This window comes from Bos taurus, chromosome 8, assembly GCF_002263795.3.
Source record: "Bos taurus isolate L1 Dominette 01449 registration number 42190680 breed Hereford chromosome 8, ARS-UCD2.0, whole genome shotgun sequence".
NCBI classification, from domain to species: Eukaryota; Metazoa; Chordata; class Mammalia; order Artiodactyla; family Bovidae; genus Bos; species Bos taurus.
This window is the reverse complement of record NC_037335.1, coordinates 62534406-62559207: the sequence shown is the minus strand read 5'-3', so window position 1 is coordinate 62559207 and position 24802 is coordinate 62534406. Positions and strand designations below refer to the sequence as shown.

Sequence of the window (24802 nt, the reverse complement as noted above, 5' to 3'; positions counted from 1 at the left end):
CTAGACTCTAGGCATCTGGGACTTGGGCTAATTGCTCCTTGTGATCTCTAGCACCCAGACTTGACAAGGGCCTGGGGGGGCACTCTGCCCGAGAGTGTTTGACTGGAGTCTGGGGGTGGCTGGGGAGCCAGGGGTGAGCCCGGAGTGCCTGGCAGTGCAGGGGAATTGCTCCAGAGGGGCTGGCCATGACAAGGCGGAGGCACTTACCAGGGACAAAGTTGTAAGCCCCTGGACTCCCACTCCTCTCACAGCCCAGCATCCTGGGTGACCACCCTGCTCCCCAGCAGCACAGGTCCCCAGTTACGCACGTCCAAGACCTCCAGCTCCTCCTCCACCTTGCTCTGGAGACATCCCACCATCTGGAAGAAGGATGGGCTCACCAGGCTCTCTGCCTCCTCCTCAGTGAAGGCCTTCCAGTCCAGCAGCTGCTTCTGGAAGGGGGCGAGGCAGAGCCCGGCTTAGGCTGATGGGGGCTTCACCTCAGGACTGGTCCTGCCCCGAGACCAACCTCCCACCCATCTCCATGAACCTTGGCAGAAAGCCCCACAGTGGCCCAGTCAGGCCAGCTTCATCTGCCCACTGTGTCCAGGTGCTGAGTACCGCCCCAGGTCACTGACTCTGCCAGAGGTGTTCTCATTAGCCCCTCTTGGCAGATAAGGAAACTAAAGCTTGGGGAGAAGTGAAGGGACTTGCTGGAGTGCACACACCTGGCAAGTGGTGGGCCTGGGATCTGAACTCTCCTACTTCCGATCCTACAGGCATAAACTGCCATCCTACACACCCTCAGCATTGCTGTAAGCCAGACAGGGCTCCCATTTCCTGTCTGGAGTTATGCCAACTGGAAAGCCAGTTCTCTATATTAATAGACTTGATTTATGCACAAAATCTAGAATAAATCAACCTCCCCCAATTATTATAAAACATGAAATGTGTCTCCAGTTGAACACTTCCAATGCTGCTGCCCAGGAACACCAGGCGCCATCTGTCAGGCTCAAAGTGCTCCTAGGGTCCGTGGTGACCTCAGCACTCACACCCTGCATATGCCCAGCAGAGGGCCGTGAGCAGGGGCACAAGGAACTGACGCTAGGGCCACAGGGCTGTGGAATCCCAGGGGCAGGGGTGAGTGAGGAGGTGAGTGCTGGGGGCGTGGTCTTGGGGAGGCTCTCTAGAGCACAAGGCTTCCCTCCAGGCTTTACTCTTAAGGTCCGATGTCCCTAAAGGGCTGACTAGGAGGCATGTGATGGCCCCTAAGGCCCCAGAGCAAGCAGGCAGAGCCCTGTGGGCTGGGACAGCCCCTGGATCTTTTGCAAACTGGTCTTCTCATCTTCAGATGGGGCCAGCGACACCCACTCTGTAGGACCTTGGAGGATCTGATGAGAGTGGTGCAAGAGAGTGGCACAGCCCCCAGGGACCACAGCACCCGCAGTGCACTGGAAAGCCCTCCGCTCCCCTGAACTCTGTTCAGAGTCCTGATGGCAGAGCCAAAACTTGACAGACACACATGTGAGGCAGCAGGAGCGTCTTGGGGCCTACAGGCAAGACCGTCATGGCCTGGGGACTCCTACAGCCACAGCCAGCATGTTAGACCATATTCAAAATGATTAGGTGTGGGGGATTTTCATCTGAACAGTCTTACAAAGGAGGCGGGGAAGGGGCCTTTTGACATAATATGTCCTCATACCCCAGGAAACCACACCTTGTCATTGAAGGGGGTTGTGGGAGGTCTCACTGTCTCACACTCTAACAGCGGCGGGTGGGTGAAGAACAGAGGCTGGCGGGTAGAGAGTAAAGTTGGCTGTGACAGCAGTGGCAGCACTGTTTATAAAAGGGAACTGGTGGAATAACGTCCATGACATAATCTCCACTGAATAAATAAAGTCAAGTGATACAGAGGGTCAAGTGAAGGGTGAGGTGATCAGAGTGCTAAATTTTGTCTGTGGGGTCAAGGAAGGCTCCCTGGAGGTGGTCAGGTTGGGGGCCACGGAGGGGTAGGTGGGAACAGCTGGGGACGAGGGAGTCCAGGCTGAGGGAACAGCTTCAGAATGCCCAGAAACCAACGCGGAGGGAAAGCGGGGTCTGCAGGGTGGAGGGGCAGGGCTGGGAGGGACACCCACCCTGCACTTCTGCACTTGGGCTAGGCACTCCTGCCAGATCTTCTCGTACTGCAAGCGGATCCGCATCATGCAGTCCATGTGGTAGGCATCTCCATGGGTGGGTAAAAAGAACACATCAGCAGCTCTTCCAGAAGAGGGAAGGTCAGGAGGAGGGCTTTCCCATCTCTCAGGAAGTGGCTTCTCCCCAGCAAAGTGCCTCCAGAGCAGGGATCATTTACATCAGGGGGTGCTGTCTCTCTCACCTCAAAGTCCTCAATACCCCAAGATAGGGACCTCAAACGAGGAACCACATTTTTCTGTTCTGATTCTGACCCCTGACTCAGTTTCAAGGCTGATGAAACTCTTTCAGGGTAGTTGTCCTGAGCGACAGAACAGTAACAAGGTGCAAATTAAGAGCATTTACAGATCATGTCTGGGATGAATCCCTCAAGAAGTGATTGGACCAGAACATTCGGAATGTGACCGACTGATCTTTCTCCTCTTCTTCCTCCCTACTGTTTCTGGTTTATAGTCACCTCAGTGTGACTCTTGGTTTCTAAGATGAGGAACTGAAGTTTAATGCTCCTGTCAGTTCCAGAAACTGAAAGATGACCCAGAGATGGTGTGGTGGCTGTTCCTTGACAAGGGCTGGGGAGGAGGGAGCTTAGCGGGCAGTGAGGACACTGGGGAGGGTGGATGTGCAGTGGAACTGGTGACGAGATGCTGTAAAGCTGGTTGCTGCCATCTCCAGGGCCACCGTCTAGGCCAGCACATCCCCACCCCTCCTAGGAAATCAGTGTGATGAAGACCCCCTCTCCAGGGTTTCTGTGCTTCTGTTTCTGTTCCCTTCTGATCTGCCCCCTACCAACCTTATCACTCCCAGCTTGGAACCTTCCACTGGGTTCCCACTGCCTTCAGGATGAAGTTCAGCCTCTCACACGCGGCCATGTGGCCAGCACAGCCTGGCCCTCTGGCCTCTTCTCTTTTTCCCCAAAGGTCCCAGCTCTGTTTGGCCTCTCAGCCTCCCCACATACTAGTCTTCTGGCTTGGAAAGCTACCCTGACCCCTGGACGTATCTAACTCGTACTCGCCTTGCAGGTTTCAACTGGATGGTCACTTCCTTGGCAAGGTCTTACATAACCCTCAACCAGGCTATGCCCCAAATCTAAATTAAAGTAGCTGGTCACTTGTTCACTCCCTGCTGTAACATCCTGCGTGGTCTGGACTGGAGGCACCCAAGAGAGATCTACTCCACTGGTTACCAGGGCCCAGCCCCTTGCTTACTCCTAGGCGGTGCCCAATGAATGGCAGCCATTGCTATTATTTAGGGTCTCAGGGCTCTTACCTTTGGTGTTATAATACAATTATAATATCTTTAGAATTATAACCCTGAGAGTCCCGGGAGCAGTGGTGGGTACTACTAACCAAAGCAGTCAGGTCAAATCCAGCTGTGACATTTCCTTAGCTGTGTGACCCTGAGCAGGATGCTTCACCTCTCTGTGCTTCTGAATCTTTCTCCATCATAGGGGGCAATGATACCACTGACTTCACTGGGTTATCTCAAAGGAGATGAAAGTATTATGTATATTCTACAGTAAGACTTGGCAAACTCTGCTAGATAGTAAATATTTCCAGCTTTGAGAGCCATACAGTCTCTGCCGCAACCACTCATTTCTGCTGTTACAGAGCAGAAGCAGCCAGAGACAGCATGTAAACAAATGAGCAGAGCTGTGTCCCAGTGAAACTTATTTACTGATGATGGGTTGGAGTTTGAGGACCCTGGTTATAGAGAATTTCTAAATATTACCATTTATTCTTGAGCGCCAAATAAGCCAGGCACTAAACTACAACTGGACCACAGGACTGTATGTGTTTCTTATGTTAACCTCACAAGGTAGGTATCTTTATTACTCCTGAGATCCCTACTTTATGGAAGAGAAATGTGAGACTGAGGGAGGCCATGACTTCCCCTAGGTCACATGGCAGGGACAGCACACCTCACACACGCAGGATCTGGCCTTGGAGTCACCCCTCTAGCTCATGCTGTGGTCAGGGGTCAGAGCGTGGGGCTGCCATGGCTGTGGGCTGGGCAGGGATGTGGGAGGTAGTGGGAGGAGGGGGACTCTTCCAGGTAAGAACTTGGGATCCAATATGGACCCCCAGAGCTTACTCTTCCCTCCACTCCCCCGCCACCCATCTTCCCCAGGAGTGACCTGCCACCTATTTCTGAGTTTGTAATAGACCCTGACATAAACAATTGGCTGACAGACTGAAACGGCTACAAAGCTACTGCTTGAACAGAGCTCTGGAGAGACCTGAGTGGGATCCCACAGACCTCACTCACCGATGTGCTTGTTCAACGAGTCGAGAGAAGAACGCCATTCCGTTAGCTGAGCTTTGCTGTAATTGGGGGGCAGGAGGTCACTGGGGAAGGAAGGTGTGACACGTAAGCCATGCTTGAGTAAAACACTCACTGACCAAGACTGGTAGCATCTTCAAGGAACAATGGTCCAGGGGAGTATCTACACAGATGCTGAAGAAATACATGACTCGTTGGGGATTTTCTGGTGCCAAACATATGTCATGAAAAGGTCTATTAATATCAGTGAGCTTGTTACTTAGAATAAAACTGAATTTTCCTAATGGGGAAAAAAATGGTTTATATCACACAACCCAGGAATCCACTTCAAGGAACCCAATCAAAGACAATATAAAACATATACAAAGTTTATGCATTAAGACAGTTGCTTAACAGTTCTGTTTATAAACACTCAAAAAATAAAAAACAACATTCATATCTAACAATAGGGAATTTCTTAAATAAAATACATGATTCTTTACTGTAGTAACTAAAAAGGATGTGGCGGATTGAAAAATTGTCAATATTGTTAGGTCCTCCCACCGGGAGGTCGAGTTTATTTCCCCATCCCAGGTTCTGGGCTTGGCCATGAGATTTGCTTTGGCCAATGAGACACTAGTAAATATGTCTCAGCATATTTACCAGTCTCAGGAGAGGCTTGAGACTTCTACTTGCCCTCTCTTGTTGCAGGGAGCTCTTTTCCCAGCACCAGCACCACCACCATGCCTACAAGCCTGGATTAGCCTCCTAGAGGGCGAGAGAGCAAGTGGAGAGAGGCCCCAGCTGTCCCACCCAAGGCTCCAGACACATGAGGAAGGCCATCCTGGACCATCTAGCCCCAGCCAAGGGAAACTGCCCAGCCTGCTCACAGAATCATAAGAAGCAAAAAATGATTGTTGGCTGCTTTAAGTCACTAAGTTTCAGGTGGTGTTTAGTGGTGTGGAAAAAATGAATATGACATATTATTTATTGTCCACATTAGGATATTTTGACAGTGAAAGGGGGATGCTAAGAACAATTATGCCAAGATAAGACATGTAGCCCAAGATGGTCTTTGGCAGCCTACTTAGAGTGGGATAGTAAAGAGCAAAAAACGAAGAACATGGCATCTGGTCCCATCTGGTCCCATCACTTCATGGCAAATAGATGGGGAAACAATGGAAACAGTGACAGACTTTATTTTCCTGGGCTCCAAAATCACGGCAGATGGTAACTGCAGCCATGAAATTAAAAGACACTTGCTCCTTGGAAGAAAAGCTATGACAAACCTAGCCAGAGTATTAAAAATCAGAGACATTACTTTGCCAACAAAGGTTCATCTAGTCAAAGATATGGTTTTTCTAGTAGTCATGTATGGATGTGAGAACTGGACCATAAAGAAAGCTGAGCACCGAAGAACTGATGCTTTTGAACTGTGGTGTTGGAAGACTCTTGAAAGTCCCTTGGACTGCAAGGAGATCAAACTAGTCCATCCTAAAGGAATCAGTCCTGAATATTCATTAGAAGGATCGATGCTGAAGTTGAAGCTCCAATACTTTGGCCACCTGATGTGAAGAGCTGACTCATTGGAAAAGACCCTGATGCTGGGCAAGATTGAAGGGAGGAGGAGAAGGGGACGACAGAGGATAAGATGGTTGGATGGCATCACTAACTCGATGGACATGAGTTTGGGTGAACTCCGGGAGGTGGTGATGGACAGGGAGGCCTGGAGTGCTGCAGTCCATAGGGCTGCAAAGAGTTGGACACGACTGAGTGACTGAACTGAATTGAAAGAGCAAAAGGGAAATACAAGAGTGTGCAGGGCATGATCTCAAGTCTAAACATTGTACTAAATGCAATGTGGTGTCCTAGACTGGGTCTTGGAACAGAAAAAGGATATTAATGGAAAAATTGGTGAAATTCAAAAAAGTGTGTTGTATAGTTAATGAAAATGCATCAAAGTTAATTTTAGTGTTGACAAGCATCCAGAGGAAGGGTAAGATGACAACACTAGGGAAACTGGATTAGGAATATATAGGAATTCTGTGTGTTATTCTTTGTAACTTTTCCATAAATCTAACATTAATCCAAAATGAAAATTTCATTTTAAAAAATTATATGCACATGTATTTATTGGGTCCAAGAAAATCCATGGGAATTCTCCTGGGAGAGACCCTGAGAATCTTAATAAAACTCCCAACCCCTCTGCCATCACTACCCACAAGCCTACAGAGGGCCTGGCATGAGCCAGAACAAAGGTTCTTACCGGGTGTCTGGGACTCTGGGGTTTCCAGAGGAAGGCCTGTAGCCATGGGTTGGGATGGGACGTGGGGCCTGTGTGAGGCCCCACGTGAGGCAGTTAGCTCCCTGGACAGCTCCTCAGGCTTGATTAGAAGGCTCCCTAGCTGCTGATAGGCCAAGGAGAAATAAGTGGGGTCTACATGGTGTGCTTTGTGGGACCTGTCCAGACCTGCTTGCACAAACACCACAAACCCAAACCTTCGCTTGACACTCACTGGATTTCTGGGATCAGGGTTTTGCAACTTTACCTTTAAGTTGTATGTGTTTGCAATGCTTCCAGACACTGGAATTATGTCCTGACTTCACCTTTTTATATATCCCCACTGCTGGGTCCTATGTCCTATAAATGTGCTCTTGCTTCTGATACCCTAGAATTGCCCACAACTTCCTCCAAGCCAGGTCCTATCACACATCCAGTTCCACACGCTGCCTGAAGACACTGCCACTATACAGTATGTCCCAGCTGTGGCCAGAAGCATCAAAGGACGCATTTTTCTGCATGTGCTTGGCCCCAACTTTCCACTCTACTTGGGCAGCAGCCAGATCCACATTCACAGCCTGTATGAAGGATGTGCTGGGGCAGAAAAGACATCAGCCTAGAACTCTTTCTGCATTTGGTTTACAAAAGTCTAAGTGCTTAGGGGAGTCGAGAGCATTGGTGAGGAGCAGGCATTTGAGGGACTGGGCAGAGAGCCCTGGGGAGGAAGAGGATGCTATGGACCAGGACTCTCTCTTCACCCAATAGAAAGGGGCTTGGGAAGGGGTGGACAGAGCAGGGTGGTGGGTGCCTGGCAGTGCCAGCAGGTGGGTCCTGCTTCCTGGTGGCACTGCTGGAGCAACTACAAGACCCAGGTCTCTGGAAAGAAATGGCTGCCTGGATGGGAGAACTCAGGGGCTCAGAGCAGTCTCCTCAAGATTCCTGCATCCAGCTGTGTGGAGGCAGTAGCAGTTGCCCAGTAGCATGTGTGATGCTTTTGAACTGTGGCATTGAAGAAGACTCTTGAGAGTCTTGAACTGCAAGGAGATCAAACCAGTCAATCCTAAAGGAAATCAACCCTGAATATTCATTGGAAAGACTGATGCTGAAGTTGAAGCTCCAACACTTTGGCCACCTGATGTGAAGAGCCAGTTCATTGGAAAAGACCCTGATGCTGGGAAAGATTGAGGGCAGGAGGAGAAGGGGACGACAGAGGATGAGATGGTTGAATGGCATCACTGATTCAATGGACATGAGTTTGAGCAAACTCCAGGAGATAATGAAAGACAGGGAAGCCTGATGTGCTGCAGTCCATGGGGTCACAAAGAGTTAGACACAACTGAGTGACTCAACAACAACGTGTGTGGACCAAACACTGATGACCAGACTCCCCAGGCTTGGCTCTGGGTGGGCTTCCTTGGCTTTCTGTTGATGGGCAAGATCCCCAAGAAAGACTAAGTTTTTCCCACCTTTATGAACAGGGACTCAATGTCAGAAATAAGTGAAGTCATGTGTGTGTGTGCTAATTTGCTTCAGTTGTGTCCAACTCTTTGTGACCCCGTGGACTATAGCCTGCCAGCCTCCTCTGTCCATGGGATTCTCCAGGCAAGAATACTGGAGTGTGTTACCACACCTTCTTCCAGGGGATCTTCCTGACCAATGAATCAAACCTGCGTTTCTTATGGCTCCTGCATTGGCAAGAGGGTTCTTTACCACTAGCGTCACCTGGGGAAGCCCAAGTGGAGTCATAGAAAACAACAAAAGCACTTTTCCTTGTGTTGAGATTTTTATCCACCTTGTCAATTTCATGCTTGCATAAAGATGTGGCTGCACCTGGGGCAGGAGATGCCCATCCTGGTAGAGTCTCTCTGGCTCGAGTTGTGTAGAGTCCTAACAGTCATTAACATCCTAGGAGAACTTGGGCCCTGTGGTGAGGTGATAGGAAAAACCTGTATCTCAGAGTGACCAGAATGAAAGGGACCAGTGAGGTGCATGGCTTCCAGCACATGAAATGTCTCTGCCTCGCAGGACCATGCAGGCTCCATCCTGCTGCTGAGGGTAGACACTACAGACTCCCAGGGCTGTGGGATTCCAGGATCTAGAACATTCAGCATGCCCCCATCAAGCAGCTTATCATGGGATCAGAGCTGGTGAACAAGGTCTAAGCAAAGCATCTGTCCACAGCCTCTCACAGGTCCCTTGTCTGATGACAGCAGCCTCCTTATCAACCTCTGGGCCTTCAGCTTCATATCCCTCCATCCACGCTCCAAACTGCAGAGCTGATGGACCCACTCCATTCCTCACTGCCCTCAGGAAAAAGTCCACCCCCTGACCTGGCTCCCCCCCGACTCCCCCACTCTCCTCTGACCTCACCCATCGCCACTGCCTCCTTCCAAGCTCTTTGGCAGAGTCACACTAAACTTCTTTCTGCAGCAAATGTGTCACATTCCCTGTTGCCACTGGGGCTGGGACACCCCAGAACGTAGAACCAGGTGACCAGCCCAGGGCCAGAGAACTGGGAGATGGCCTGGTCTGGAGGATAACACCTCAAGAGAAAAGTCAGCAGTAAGGACTCTGCCTGCCTCCCCCATGGACCCCCAAAGGTGCCCTCCCCAGAGGGCCCTCCCCTCCTGCTGTACCAGATGGTGCACAGATGGTCCAGTCGCTTTTGCTGCAGGCTGCTCTGGTTCTTCATCATGGTCTCAAGCTCTTTCTTCACAGCCGGAGGAGTCTGGATTCTCTCACTGGCCATGAACTCACTGGGTGTCCAGACACATTGGACCATGGACAGAAGAGGAGGGGCAGGGTGGGTGGGAGAGAAGGCATGAGACTCACGGTAAGAACATTCAGCACCCTGACACCACTCCCAACCCCTTCCCCACATCCAGGCCCCAGGGATACAGGAAAGGAGGGAAGAGAGGGAGGGAGGGTGAGGGAGGGAAGAACAGAGGGGTCGGCAGGCACAGCTCAGGTGTGGATCCTGACTGCTGCCTCCAGCTCTGTGACCTTGGACAAGTCGCCCCTTCCCTGAAACTTGGTTTCCTCTTCTGTCAAGGTAATGACAATACCTTCCTCAAGTGGTACTTGTGAGGACCCTACCAGATAATGCGAGCAAAACCATTAGCACCATGCCTCACTCCTGGGAAATGCCCAGTAAATGTCACCTCTTCCCATCACTGTCCATGATGGTTACTGATGTCTGAACCTCCCAGATCCAAGCCCAGGCCTGGACCAGGTACTTTCCATAGAGCATCTTGTTGATCATCACCGAAACCGTCACCAGTCCATCATAGTATCTGCAGACAAAGCCTGCGAATGTTTAAGCCCTTGACCAAGGTCACAAAGAAAATACAGAGGCAGTCAGACCTCGATACACTTCTCCATCCGTCCTAGAGTCAGACTCCGGTGGTCTCCATTTAGAAATGTGGGTGGACAGCGGGCCTCCTGCCACCACACCTACAGCACAGACAGATACTCTCTGGTGACTTTAGACATCTTGGTTCCAAGTGTCCCTTTCTTAGCAAAAGAAAGCCTTCTTTGCTGGCCAAAACCTCCATGGCCTTTGTGTCAGTATTAACAAGAGTGCCACCTGATGGGGGAAGCTTGGAGATGGGCCCTCTCTTCACCCTCCCTCCCAGGAGTGAAACTTGCTCCCACAGGGTGGGAAGTGGCCCAAGCCTGAGGGATGGCCATTCTCCTTGGCCCAGTAACAGTAAAGAGTGGACAGTGGGCAGGTAATCAGGCTAACATTTTCAAACCACTTGTACAGTGGGCTTCAGCTAGTAAAGAATCCACCTGCTGTGCGGGAAACCTGGGTTTGATCTCTGGATTGGGAAGATCCCCTGGAGAAGGGTAAGGCTACCCACTCCAGTATTCTGGCCTGAAGAATTCCATGGACTGTATAGTCAATGGGGTCACAAAGAGTTGGACACGACTGAGCAAATTTCACTTTCCTTTTTGGGCTTCCCTTGTGGCTCAGATGGTAAAGAATCTACCTGTAATGCCGGAGACCCAGGTTTGATCCCCAGGTCGGGAAGACCCCAGAGAAGGCAATGACAACTCACTCCAGTATTCCTGCCTAGAGAATCCCATGGACAGAGGAGCCCAGTGGGCTATATACTCCAAGGAGTCACAAAGAGTCAGACACGATTGAGTGAATAGCACTTTCATTTTCAAGAAGATGCGTATGAGAAAATGTGTATGAAGAAAATAAGATACAAATCTACACACGCAGTATGGGTCTAAAAAAGCCTGGAAGAAAATACCAAAATATCAGCTGTGCTTCTCACTGTGATGAGAAATTAATGGTGACTTTAAATTTTTCCTTATACTTGTATCTATTTTGACTCTAAGGGAAAAAAAAAGCACCTATTACTTTTCCCATCAGAAAAAGCAACCGCATTTTAAAGTAATGACAAAGGAAGGGAGACCGCACTCTGCTCACTGACCCACGCTGGTGGGGGCACAGGGTGGGGTGGGGGGGGAGAGCCTCTGCGGTGTGGGCAGCCACTGACCTGAAATCCTGCACCAGATACTCCTTCTTGAGAGCCTTCCAGGCATCCATCAGGCCCTGCCAGCGGCGGTGGCTATCAAGCTCCTGCTGCAGCCTGGCTTCCATCAGGTTGACGAACAGCTTGGCGAGAGCCCTCCGGTTGCCCAGCAGGGCGTGGTTTATGATCTGCGGTCACAGGTGGGCAGGTTCTAGATGGAGCGGGGGCTCTCCAAGGTCAGAACAAGGCTCAGTAGGAGAGGGGTGGTGGGCAGCTGGAGAGGGGCCGGGTGAGCTGTGGGCTGAGTGCCGAGCAGGGTGGTGGGAGCATCTGAGGAGTACTGGGGAGGGGAGGTCACTGGGCACTCAAGGAAGCTGCCCGGGGCTCAGCAGCTACAGACAGTGACAAGGGTCTATCCTGAAGGCTTAACGGTGAATCCTGGTCAGGTGAGTTTCAACCCAGCTCCAAGGCCATCTCAGACTGTTTAAAAAGGTGATTCTAAATTCATTAGAGTTAAGCACTTCAGTGGGCTCTCAGTGTCTAGCTGTTCTTTTTATAAATTTGCTCCAACAACAGAATGCTCATGTTACCAGGGACCAGTCACACATGGTTGTGACGAGAACCAGTACCCAATGACCAAATAAGGTCAGAGCTAGAACACTCTTTAGCAGTCCTCCCAGCAGTCCTCACGAGGGCATGGCAGTGAAGATGATTCTTCACTGGGTGGTACTCATCTGCCATCCAGCCTCCACAGTCCCTCCAATGAGACTAGCCTCTCCCATGTCCCCAAGGACTGGAACAGCCAAAAATGTTCCATACATGTCCCAGAGCCCTCTGTGCACTGCCCTGGAGCAGGGCTGAGAACTGCTATACACAGCGGGCAGAAATTCCAGCACTGAAATTCCACTGGGAGCTGAGGTTTGATGCCAGCTGTTCCTAGCTGGGGGGCGTTGGCAAGTATTTCCTGAACCTCCATATCTGTAGCCATAATGTGAAGATGATGCTCTTCACAGCACAGGGTACTGCTGGAGTTAAAAGACATAGATGCACACAGAGCAAGGAGAAAGCACCGGTTGTTCCGTGGACGATAAGCCTAGTGAAGTCAAACGCTGAAATGTAACTGGGAGACTGCTAACTCTGACACACCTAGTCGAGCAAGTGGTTAATTCAAAGTGAGGAACTCTTGCATGTCTCAAATGAAAGCCACTGCTGAGCCCTCTCATGTAGCCCTCCCAACAAGCACTATCTTGTGATACTCAGACGCCTGAGTATCACTGTCCTCATTTTACGGACATGGAGTTCCAGGTGCAGCAATTTTGGGAGCATTCATGTCTGGACTGTGGAGGAGGGGGCCTGTGCTTACTCCCTGTCCATGCTTTGTCCAGGACCCCAAGGCACACCCCTGGGCTGGCACCCATCTGTGTTTCTGAACACTGTGCTGCTTCTACTCTGCGTGCTGCCAGGAGGGCCGTTACCTGACAAGCCCAGCTTTCTGCACCAGACCCAGAAACCCACATAAGAAAATGTGCCTCTGAGTAGCCAGAAGAAGTGTCCTGTCATAAATAACATTGATTTTCTTGTTTGTTTTTTTTTTTTAATCCCAAAGGAAGCATTTGGGGGAGGCTGGGGTGTGGACAGTGAAGCAGTGGGAACAGAGCCAGAGGGGCAAGCATGGTTCAGCAACAGGCACTGACAGACAGCAGGAGGACAGAGAAGAACCACTGGAAAGACTGGACATACAGAGCGTCCTGAGGTCACTCATGAGTGCACACACCACCCTGAGTCCACAACAGCTGTGAGACCATGCTTCTGTCACACACTGCACTGCACATGGCAGCTGAGACACAGCCCCGAAGGTGCTCGCAGAATCAGCGTCAGTCAAACTGCTGACACTGCATTAGGTTCACTGGGATGAACATGGCAGGGAAGTACAAAATGTACTGCAGGGATTTCCATTGGAAGTACTTAACAAAGACTCTGGTTCTGAACTCAAGTGGCCAACCTGAGTTACTTGGAAATGTTACATATGAGAAGCCCATCATTGCTGAGACCCAGGCTCTAGGGCATCCTGTGGTCCTGCTCTTGCAGGCTGATCCCGTTCACGTGAAAACCACTCACCATGGCTTCTTTATTGATCAGCCTATACACGTCGGGCTGCATGAGGTAGGAAGTTTTCTCTATGATTTCCACATATTTCTTCAACACGCTTTTTAGCTAGAAATGACAAGGCAGCACAGTGAGTGACTCTCTTCTCCTAGAGGACTGAAAACAGGTGATGCCCCATAAATTGCACAAGCGACAGTCACCCAGAGCCCATCTGGAGGCAAGCTCACTTTATCTACCCGGGAGAACTCAAGTGAGTGCAGTGTCTCATCCAGCTCCTTGATCTCCTGCTTCTGCAGCAGGAACTTCTCGGCCACCTGATCCCTCAGCTCCAACAGGGTCTGTGCAGAGAAGTTTGGGTTGGACTCTCAGAATGGGTGGGACACAGGGAAGGAGGAGCAGGAGCGGACACAAGCGGGGCAGGCCCCACCATGAGGGAGACGCCTACTTGGATGGTGTAGTCTTCGAGGTTGCTGTCGTTTTCCACCTTTTTGAAGAGATTGTTCACATCCTCATCAGACTCAGCCAGCTTTTTTAAAAGAAGTGCTCCTGGTTCCAAGATGAGAGGTTCCATTTCCTAAAAGAGGCCAGGGAGGGCGAGGGCTATGGTATCAACACCTCTGGGACAGGAAGGACTCCTCCCCAACCCTATAGTAGGGAAGCGCCAGCTGTGGTCCCCTCTCAAAAATAGTAACTCGTAACTAGACCTAAAGAGTTAAGGTTTACTCATTGTTCCCAGCCATAGCACAAGGGCAGCACCATTTGGGACACATATCACGTGTGAGCCCTTGTCCTCAGACTCACTTGGTCCTCATCACAGCCTGTGAAGTAGGTGCTGACCTTATGCCTGGCCTGTGGTTGGTGCTCAACAAGTATTCATTAAAGAAGTGGCCAAAGAAATAATTCCAAGAGTACTTCAGATGAGGGAACTGAGGCTCAGTTAGGTTGTGTGACCACAGGCACAGAGCTCATGGTGAGAGCAGAGCTCACGTCCAGTTGGGATTTATTAGAAAAGTGATGAGCAGGCTGGAAGAATGCCTTCTTGGTGCTTTGGGTCTACAGCCATCTCCCAGGATCCAGGGAATTCACACAGAAAGTGGAGAGTGTGATTTAGGGCCTAGAGATATGGACCCAAAAGGGCAAAAAAGGTCTCTTTAGGGAATATTCCAGGGATCAGTCTGGTTACAGACAAGGTCTCTGGAAAGGAATGGGGAGCCAAGTAAGGGCACTGCCTAAGGGCAGGACGTTTGGCCCATTGTTAGCAGGACTGAGCAGGGTGATCCAAGACTTGGCTTAAGCATCAGACCCAGAGTCCAATTCCCACTTGGCCCTTATGTGCCAAATCAGGCAGGACTTTCTGGGCCTTACCTGTAAAATGGGGGTTGTAACAGTACCTGACATATAGGGCTGTGCTCACCATCAGCACTTGCCATGAGCCATCCAAACATGACTCCTGCAATTCTGTCTACACCATTCCGTCTACACTGTGGTGAGCCACTGAGGACCTGGGGGGAGGGGCAGTGGGTGCTGTACAGAGCCCACCCTCCCGTTGGAGGCGCCCAGGAACAGAAGGGGAGTGAGAGGGAAAATTCTCACCATCCCAATCTGAGCGATCTCCTCCTTAAAGCTCGCCAGGGCACTCTCGTAGCCCCTCCTCTTGGAATCTCCTTGCTTTTGAAAGGTGGTGCTGCTGATCCTCTCAGGAACTAGAGAACAACAGAGGTGATGAGGTTGCCCTCAGAGCGTCAAGGTGAGGTCAGAGCACCCAGGGGAAGACGGCAAGTGCCTGGGTTCAGGAGATGCCCATCCCCAAAGCAGGCCAGCAGTATCAGAGTCTTAAGGAGAAAGAAGGTGATCCTTAAGTGCTATAGGGAATTAAGTCTTGCACATACAACTGAATGCTGGAAAAATGTTCCAAATGGTATGTATAGAATAGGGCCATCTAGGTTTTAATTAAAAGTTTTATAGAAGAAAATACATACACAGATAAGAATTACTGACACTTAACAGCACTTACCACTCGCTAGGTCTTATTCTAAGTCAATTACTCCTCGGGATGAAGCCGAGAGGCAGGTTCTATTTCCCTGTGCCCTGCTGTCCCCTGAATACCTGTGGGACCCTGGACACTATGTGGTCTCTTGGGCAGTGGACACTCTTGGGAAGAGAATGCGTGCTACTGTGAAGGTGGACTTTTCACTTTCTGCTTTATCTCTTTCCTTTGTTTTTCTATATTGAGCAAGTACTACTTTTTTAATCACAAGGAAAAAGAGCTTCCATATCGGGATAAAGTCAAACTAGGGTAATGTGGTATGAAGGAAAAGAAAGAAAGAAAGTGAAGTCACTCAGTCATTTCTGACTCTTTGTAACCGCATGCACTGTAGCCCACTAGGCTCCTCTGTCCATGGAATATTCCAGGTAAGAGTACTGGAGTGGATTGCCATTTCCTTCTCCAGGGGATCTTCCTGACCCAGGGATCAAACCTGGGTCCCCTGCATTGCAGGCAGACGCTTTACCATCTGAGCCACCAGGGAAGTACAATGTGTGTGTGAAGGTGTGAAGGAAGGCAATGTCAACTGAAAGATCCTTCCCTGAAATCACAGAAAATTGAGCTACAGTACACCCTTTACCAACTGGTCTCATCAGTCAGTGCTCCCTGTGCAGGCGGCCCCCTTCCTCCCCCAGCTCCCTGCACTGAGGAGAAGGTCCAGGGGAAAGGGTGACAAGGGTTCAAGGGACAAGGGTTCAGGGGACAAGGCTGAGGAGAGGAGGTTCAGGGGAAAGACCCAGAGGACAAGGCTGAGGGGAAGAGGTTCAGGGGACAAGGCTGAGGAGAGGAGGTTCAGGGGAAAGACCCAGAGGACAAGGCTGAGGGGAAGAGGTTCAGGGGACAAGGCTGAGGGGAGGAGGTTCAGGGGAAAGACCCAGAGGACAAGGCTGAGGGGAAGAGGTTCAGGGGACAAGGCTGAGGAGAGGAGGTTTAGGGGAAAGACCCAGAGGACAAGGCTGAGGGGAAGAGGTTCAGGGGACAGGCTGAGGAGAGGAGGTTCAGGGGAAAGACCCAGAGGACAAGGCTGAGGGGAAGAGGTTCAGGGGACAAGGCTGAGGAGAGGAGGCTCAGGGGAAAGACCCAGAGGACAAGGCTGAGAGGAAGAGGTTCAGGGGACAAGGCTGAGGGGAGGAGGTTCAGGGGACAATGCTGAGGAGAGGAGGTTCAGGGGAAAGACCCAGAGGACAAGGCTGAGGGGAAGAGGTTCAGGGGACAAGGCTGAGGAGAGGAGGCTCAGGGGAAAGACCCAGAGGACAAGGCTGAGGGGAAGAGGTTCAGGGGACAAGGCTGAGGGGAGGAGGTTCAGGGGACAATGCTGAGGAGAGGAGGTTCAGGGGAAAGACCCAGAGGACAAGGCTGAGGGGAAGAGGTTCAGGGGACAAGGCTGAGGAGAGGAGGCTCAGGGGAAAGACCCAGAGGACAAGGCTGAGGGGAAGAGGTTCAGGGGACAAGGCTGAGGGGAGGAGGTTCAGGGGACAATGCTGAGGAGAGGAGGTTCAGGGGAAAGACCCAGAGGACAAGGCTGAGGGGAGGAGGTTCAGGGGAAAGACCCAGAGGACAAGGCTGAGGAGAGGAGGTTCAGGGGACAAGGCTGAGGGGAGGAGGTTCAGGGGACAATGCTGAGGAGAGGAGGTTCAGGGGAAAGACCCAGAGGACAAGGCTGAGGGGAAGAGGTTCAGGGGACAAGGCTGAGGGGAGGAGGTTCAGGGGACAATGCTGAGGAGAGGAGGTTCAGGGGAAAGACCCAGAGGACAAGGCTGAGGGGAAGAGGTTCAGGGGACAAGGCTGAGGGGAGGAGGTTCAGGGGAAAGACCCAGAGGACAAGGCTGAGGGGAAGAGGTTCAGGGGACAAGGCTGAGGCGAAGAGGTTCAGAAACAAGGCTGAGGGGAGGAAGTTCAGGGGACAGGCTGAGGGGAGGAGGTGCGGGGAAAGATCCAGAGGAGAGGGTCCAGAGGGATGGCCTCCTATGAGGCTGAGCAGAGGAACAGTGGGACCTGCAGGTGCTTCTACATTAGAGCTCCCAGGAGCTCCCCACGGAGCACTCTCTGCCCTCACAGCTGAACACAGGCTCACCAATGGTGTCCGTGAGGCCCCGGACTTCTCTGGCGTCGATGGCGTTCTCACTCTCTTGAGCTTTTTCCTTTTTGGCTATTTGCTTTTCCCTGAGACACAAGCAGAGGAAAACACTGACCCCCACAGGCCCCTTACCACCCGCTTCAGGGTAGCTCTCAGTGTCCACAGAGACCCTGGGAATTGGCAATATCCTGGGGTTATTATTGGTGTAAAAACACCCAATTCCAGAATGCCCCGAGGACGTGCCCCCAGCAAACACTGCCAGGGTATCTGCTGCCAGCAGACACACCACAGTCCTCAGATGAGAAGAGGGGCCTGCCTCAGGGAGCTTGCTCCATTCTGGCTGCACACCGAGTGTGGGTGGTGGGCATGAGCCATCTTCCACATGTGGAAACTGAGGGCCACTGAGGGGTTGGTCAGCCTGGGAATGCTGGACCGAGGCTCAGCGTTCAGCAGGCCCTCATCTGCTTCTTCAGCAACCCATTAGATGAGGCACCTGGGGTGACCCCATTGTCCAGGGTGGGGGATGCAGGAGGGAAGTCCCTGGACAAACTGGCCCTGGGATTCCCAGATCCCTGCCTGTGATGCCCAGGTCCATGATCCACAGAGTTTGGGTGAGGGAGCAGAAAGCTGGGACCCCAGAACAAACTGTCTCAGCAGGGAGGACCAGGATGGGTGAGCACAACCTCAGCTTTGGAATGAAAATCCTGGAATGTGCTGTCCACAGGATAAGTGCCCCAGAAATGCAGTTCTCAGCAACACCTGCTGTGAACCACTTTTCAGACATTGTCTGATGCAGTCCTCATGTACACCTACCACCAAGGGAGACTGCAGGGCGGCAGCTGATGGGGCCCAGGCTGACCCTCCAGAGGCAAATCTCTCAACTTTGTCAACCAAATGCCTCTGGACCAAGGCAGCTGCACTGTAGCCAGGGTACCCCGACTATGGGAGCTGCTTATGGCTCTGGCTTCTCGGTCACTTAATCCGTCAACCTGGGGACCTGGTTTATGCTAGTGGTGATCTACCCGTACCCCGAGTTCCTCTTCTACTCACCCAGATGTCCTGTCCTGGGTGAATGAATGCACAAGTTGACTGGTTTAGCTAGCTGAATTTTCAAGAAGGGGACAAGGCCCTCAGAGAGGTGCTGATGCTGAGTTAGTGACCTCAGTCACTTTGAGGGTAGCAGGGCCTGGTTGGTTATAAACACATCTCTCTTCCTGGGCAGGGACTTGTGCTCTGGATTCACATCCACAGCAGAGTGGACCTAGTCGGCACCAGGAAGCTGGCACAATGTCAGCACCCTCCATGAGAAGTACCTTTCCCCAAATACTGTCCTGTGGGTGCAAAGAGCTCCTAACTGATGTCATATCCAGTTATGGGGATGATGGGTGGTTCAAGCCTAAACTAGGGGAAAAGGGGACCTTCGGGAAGCACAGGGAGACTTCAGAAGACCCTGGGCCTAATAGAGAAGAGGTCAGCGGAGAGGAGCCTGTCCTTTAAAGGATCCAGAGTTATAATCAGGCTGCAAGACTGTCACCCTGGGAGATGGGGGGATCATGGTCAGGTCCCAGTTGTCTGTGCCTCTGGATCCTTGCATTGGGCATCAGGGACATGGGCTGGAGAGTGCTGACCTCCTGTCTGTGCCTGGGCGGCTAATGGGTCTGCCCAACAGTTCAGGGTGCTGAGTCTCAGAAGCTGTAGGGGAACTTTGCCTGGAGAGACTCGAAGGGCAGGGCAGGGGAGAGACCTTCACCCAGCAGTGGGTCAATCCCTGCTCCAACAAGGTTAAAGGGAACACAAAGGCAGATAGAGCTGGACTGACTCCCTGTCCCAAAGTCCCACACCTGAGAAGCATTTATGGTTGGTGCAGAGATGAAAGAACCTAGGGGCAGCTCAGCTCCTGCTACATTCTCCAAAGTGCCCCCCACCGAGGAAAATGCAACCCCTCCTTTTCCTTTCTTCCTACTTGAGGAGTGTGAGCTCAGGGAGCTGAAATGGCATGTTTGGGAATCTCAAGTTCAGCTCCCTGCTTCCACCCCACTGGCTCCCATCTCAGGGAATGGCTGTCCATCCAAGGACTCAGGCCAGAGACCTAGGACTCTCAGGAACCCTCTTCTCCCATCCAATCTGTCACCTGGTGCCCTGGGTTCTACCTCCAAAATAAACCCAAAGTGCCCTGCTGACCCTCTCACAGCCCTACAGAGCTGACATGGACTACCTTGGCCTCCTCCCTGGCCTCTCTGCCTCTGCTTGCAGCCCCCCACATTCTGCACACCACTGCTTGAAAATCTTTAAAAAAAAACAACCCTGAGGGAAAGGGTAGGGAGAGAGGTGGGAAAGGGGTTCAAGAATGAGGGGACACATGTAAACCTGTGGTTGATTCATGTTGATATATGAATAAACTATCACAATATTGTAATTATGTTCCAATTAAAATAAATTAATTAAAAAAGAATAAAAGAAACCCTGTACCCATTAAAAAAAAATGCAAATCACTGCTCACTAGTCACTCCAGTGAAGTTCGAAATACTGACTGTGGCCAGCAAGCCTCTCCTGGCCTCATCTCCCACTCCTCTCCCCAGGCCCGCTGATTTCTTCTGGAGAAGATCAAACTGGTACTGCCTCAGAGCCTCGCCCTGTGCTTCCCTGCCCTCATCCTCTGGTTTCAGTGGAAGTTTCCTGACTCCTGTCCCCCACCACCCTGACCTCGATGTCAGAACCTTTCCATCTTCGGGGAGACCTGCTTATTTATTTACTGTTGAGTTCAAATTCCAGGAGTTTGGGATCTGCATACCTGGTGCCTGTCAAAGGGAGAGGGAGGGAGAGAAGGAAAAGCAAACAGCCCTGCAAAGTAGACATTATTATTATTTCCATCTCTCAGAGGAGGTACCTGGGATTTCATTCCCATCTGGTACTCGTCTTGTGGGAGCTCTTCTTGAGTTTTTGAAAATCCTGACCACCCCTGGTGTGTGGGGTTGTGGCCTGGAAAGCAGGACCTACCTGTAAAGAACAGGGTTTTCTGTGGTCCAGTCATTGGGTAGGCTGCGCATCCACTTCCGCTGCCGAGGAGACATCATCTCGCCTTCACAGACATCCACCTTCTTCACCAAGGGCTTCCTGCTGTCCTTTGGGATCATGGAACGCTCCACAGCTCGCTTCCTAGAGGATGCCAGGGAGCGGACCAGCTGCACCTGAATCCATGCAAGAACCCGGTGAAGGCAGCTGGAACTGTAGACTCCCTAGCACCCAGGCTGCCTGCGCTACCTTAGAAGCTCAAGTGCGAGCCTGCCAGCAAGAAGGCACTTTGAGGGAGGCCCTCAACCCCAGGGGATACCCATGAAGGAGGGCTCTCTACTCCCCATGTTGGTCATTCAGACATTTTTGGGAGGGCATCTTTTAAGAAATTTTAATGAGAACCAAGACGTGCATTCCATCATTTTTTATAATCACAAAGAACTGAAAAAATGGAACTGTCCAACAATAGGGGATTGGTTAAGTAAACCCAGTATCTCCATTCAATGCAATGTTAGGAATTTATTAAAAATGAGACTTACAAAGGATTTTTTATGACATGAGGAAATGCTTATGATATGATATACAACAAAACCTAGTAATTAAGAGCATAAAAGAAAATTATGATGAAAATTATATATTGTGATTTCAAAATTTTAAACCCATGGAGAAACAATGAGGAGAAAATATGCCAAAGGTTAAGAATGGTTGCTTCCAGGGAGCAGGATCATGTGAGTAATTTCTACAGTCTCTTTATACTAATATAATTTCCAAGCCCTCCACAAAGAGCATTACTTAGGACTCAAAGTAGGAATAAAAATCCCCTTTAAACAAGCAGTACAGAACTTCAAAAGAAGGGTTTGAGTATGTTTTTCTTTTAAGATGTCATCTGTGCAGTTTTTTAGACATGACAAGGCAATGCCAACTGCTTATATAATTATCAAGAGGGCATTACTTTAATAAATTACAGGAAGTCCTATATCAAAAACTAGGCAGCCACTAAACATTGTGAAGTACATGACTTTGCACTGACACAGAAAGCTCTCTGAGATATTGCAAACAGGGAAAAAGGAGGTTTTAATGCACTGCTATAGAATCACACCCACTTTTTAAACAGAAAAATCAGAGATGCTTTCATGCATAGAAAAAAGATTCAGGACACCCAAAGGTTAATTTTGGCTATTTCTGAGTAATTTAAATTTTAATATAGATTTTGCAATTTTCAGGAACAGACATTCTAATTTTGTATTCCTACATTTTAGGAAACAGTAAGAATTATTTTTCATCAACACAATTTCAAAGCCCTTATAAGGGAGGGAAGCTTCCGGGAAGCTGAGGGAAGCAGGGGACCAGGAAAAGGGGAAATAAAAGGACAGGCCTACCTCAGCCTCGAAGATCTGCTGGTAGACCTTCCCGCTGGGAATCTGGGTCACCTTCCACACGGAAGACATCTTGGCGTCGAGCTGGACACCCCTGCAGGGAAGCCGTTGTCTACGGGTTGGTCTCAGACCAGGCGGATACTGAAAAGCCTCTCCACCCGCCTCCAAGGAAAAGTCCTCCCTGGAGGACAAGTGTCTCCAGGCAGACAGGCTGGGCGAGCCCACCGGGAATGAGGCACCCCAGCTCTAGCAGAAAGCATCAGAGCCCCTCTCAGGCCTCGGAGTTTATACTTTAAAAGAAGAATCGGAGGTGGGGGCGGGCGGAGGGGTGCGAAGAAGCAAAAAGGAAACAAACCTCAGGCACGAACCTAACTGGAACTCACGAAGGCTGGTCTCCCAGCCACGCGCCAGGTGCAAATTCGAGATTGATTCTGAGGGCAAAGTATGACGGTTACTGTTTTGTACTTGACTCTTTCAAACTCTTCCGGGAAAAGTCAACGTACCCAAAAGGTGTCAGCGCAGATCTCACCCTGGCCTTGAACTCCTGACTGGCGCTGAAAGCTGTTCGAGGACCTCCCCCGCCGCACCCACCTCCCCCAAATGGACACTCGGGTAGGAGGAGGAGGAGGAGGGAGCTGTCTGATTCTGGCCAGTTCCGTACCTACTGATTGCTGGGAAGCACAACCCCCTCCTCTCACGCCTGCTCCCCAAGCCCACCAAGGAGCGGCTGCGGTCTCAGGACAGGCCCTCTAAGCCCCACGAAGTGGAGCGAGGCCCTGTGTTCAGGGGCCCGGCTGCGGCCACACCTGCAGAAAGTACCACTCAAGCCAGCCAGGGCGAGTCCAACCTCAACTGCAACAAAACACATTTGGTCTCCAAGGCAACACAGAGGGGCGGGAGCTCCGCTGGCCCCGCCCTCACTTCCTTTCCAGGGAGGGGACTTGGTTGCCCTTAGGGACCTGAGCCCCCACATGGAGTAGTGAAATTCCGGCCAGTTTATCTGGCAGAGGGATACCTCAGGGCTGGCAAGAGCATCCAGAGCAGCATACTGAATGTTCTGAAAACTAATAGGAGACAGGAGACGCAGCTCTGAGCCGCTGTGGTCAAGAAAAACCTCCCTATCTTCTTTGTCTTGGTTAAAACCAATCTCTGCTGGAAAGTAGCATAGAGTGGTGCTTGGCTACAAATAAGAACTGGAAAGCATCTCTAAAAGAGACCATCTCTTTCTCATAAGGGCTTAGAATCCAGGCCTCAAGAGTTGAATGGAATTATAATGAAAAGGCTAATTTATAAGACCCTCGGAGAAGGCAATGGCACCCCACTCCAGTACTCTTGCCTGGAAAATCCCATGGATGGAGGGGCCTTGGTGGGCTGCAGTCCATGGGGTCACTAGGAGTCGGACACGACTGAGCGACTTCACTTTCACTTTTCACTTTCATGCATTGGAGAAGGAAATGGCAACCCACTCCAGTGTTCTTGCCTGGAGAATCCCAGGGATGGGGGAGCCTGGTGGGCTGCCGTCTATGGGGTCGCACAGAGTCGGACACGACTGAAGCGACTTAGCAGCAGCAGAGGACCCTGAGTTCCATTCACCCAACTCACCATGCCACGTAACTCTCCTTAAATACAGATCTCACCTATTCACTCTTCCTCTCAAAAGGCCCTCACTGCGGCCCCCACCAAACCCAGCCACAGTCCCTAGATGACCATGGAGGCCCCCGCATCTGGCTCCCACCCTGAGTCTCCTACTTCAGCAAACTCCTCACCCTTCCTCACCCTGCTCCTCTGCTGGGATCCCTCTGTCTTTACACACCCCAACCCCCCACATACTTTCAGCCACTAACAGTGACAACATCCCATCCACCCAATCTGACCTCCTCTCCCCTTCTTCACCTCACCCCCTCTCCTCTGAATGTGCTCATACATTCAGTTCAGTTCAGTCGCTCAGTCGTGACTGAGTTTTGCAACCCCATGGACAGCAGCATGCCAGGCCTCCCTGTCCATCACCAACTCCCAGAGATTACTCAAACTCATGTCCAGGGAGTAGGTGATGCCACCCAACCATCTTATCCTCTGTCATCCCCTTCTCCTCCTGCCTTTAATCTTTCCCAGCATCAGGGTCTTTTCAAATGAGTCAGTTCTTCGCATAAAGTGGCCGAAGTATTGGAATCTCACCTTCAGCATCAGTCCTTCCAATGAATATTCAGGACTGATTTCCTTTAGGATGGACTGGTTTAATCTCCTTGCAGTCCAAGGACTTCTCAAGAGTCTTATCCAACACCACAGTTCAAAAGCGTCAATTCTTCAGTGCTCAGCTTTCTTTATAGTCCAACTCTCACATCCATACATGACTACTGGAAAAACCATAGCTTTGACTAGACAGAACTTTGTTGGCAAAGTAATGTCTCTGCTTTTTAATATGCTGTCTAGGTTGGTCATAACTCTTCTTCCAAGGAGTAAGCGTCTTTTAATTTCATGGCTGCAGTAACCATCTGCAGTGATTTTGGAGTCTAAGAAAATAGTCTGTCACTGTTTCCACTGTTTCCCTATCTATTTGCCATGAAGTGATGGGGCCAGATGCCATGATGTTAGTTTTCTGAATGTTGAGTTTTAAGCCAACATTTTCACTCTCTTTCACTTTCATCAAGAGACTCTTTAGTTCTTCTTCGCTTTCTGCCATAAGGGTGGTGTCATATGCATATCTGAGATTATTGATTTTCTCCCAGCAATCTTGATTCAAGCTTGTGCTTAATCCAGCCCAGCGCTTCTCATGATGTACTCTGCATATAAGTTAAATAAGCAGGGTGACAATATCCAGCCTTGATGTACTCCTCTCCCTATTTGGAAACAGTCTGTTGTTTCATGTCCAGTTCTAACTGTTGCTTCCTGACCTGCGTACAGATTTCTCAAGAAGCAGGTCAGGTGGTCTGGTATTCCCATCTCTTTCAGAATTTTCCATAGTTTGTTGTGGTCCACACAATCAAAGGC

General features: G+C 50.6%; 1 protein-coding gene across 9 annotated transcripts in view; it reads right to left on the bottom strand.

Moving 5' to 3' along the window:
* Positions 1-23005, bottom strand: part of CCDC180 (coiled-coil domain containing 180) — a 56986-nt gene extending 33981 nt beyond the window's left edge. For 3 of the 9 annotated variants that reach the window (XR_009495593.1, XM_059889478.1, XM_059889479.1), the window contains exons 1-14: positions 22476-23005; positions 22170-22245; positions 21818-21908; positions 20424-20614; positions 17424-17512; positions 14899-15008; positions 13751-13879; positions 13533-13643; positions 13318-13413; positions 11224-11387; positions 9349-9468; positions 4438-4517; positions 2115-2203; positions 309-431 (exon numbers count right to left, since the gene is read on the bottom strand). Coding sequence is in view for 8 of the 9 variants with exons in the window: in XM_059889478.1 (XP_059745461.1) it covers positions 309-431; positions 2115-2203; positions 4438-4517; positions 9349-9468; positions 11224-11387; positions 13318-13413; positions 13533-13643; positions 13751-13879; positions 14899-15008; positions 17424-17512; positions 20424-20614; positions 21818-21886 (1371 nt within the window). In the remaining variant the exon portion in view is untranslated. The remainder of the gene's footprint in view (positions 1-308; positions 432-2114; positions 2204-4437; positions 4518-9348; positions 9469-11223; positions 11388-13317; positions 13414-13532; positions 13644-13750; positions 13880-14898; positions 15009-17423; positions 17513-20423; positions 20615-21817; positions 21909-22169; positions 22246-22475) is intronic. The other 6 variants (XM_059889477.1, XM_015472556.3, XM_059889480.1 and 3 more) reach the window with 5 other exon arrangements.
* Between the last annotated feature and the right edge of the window lie 1797 nt (positions 23006-24802).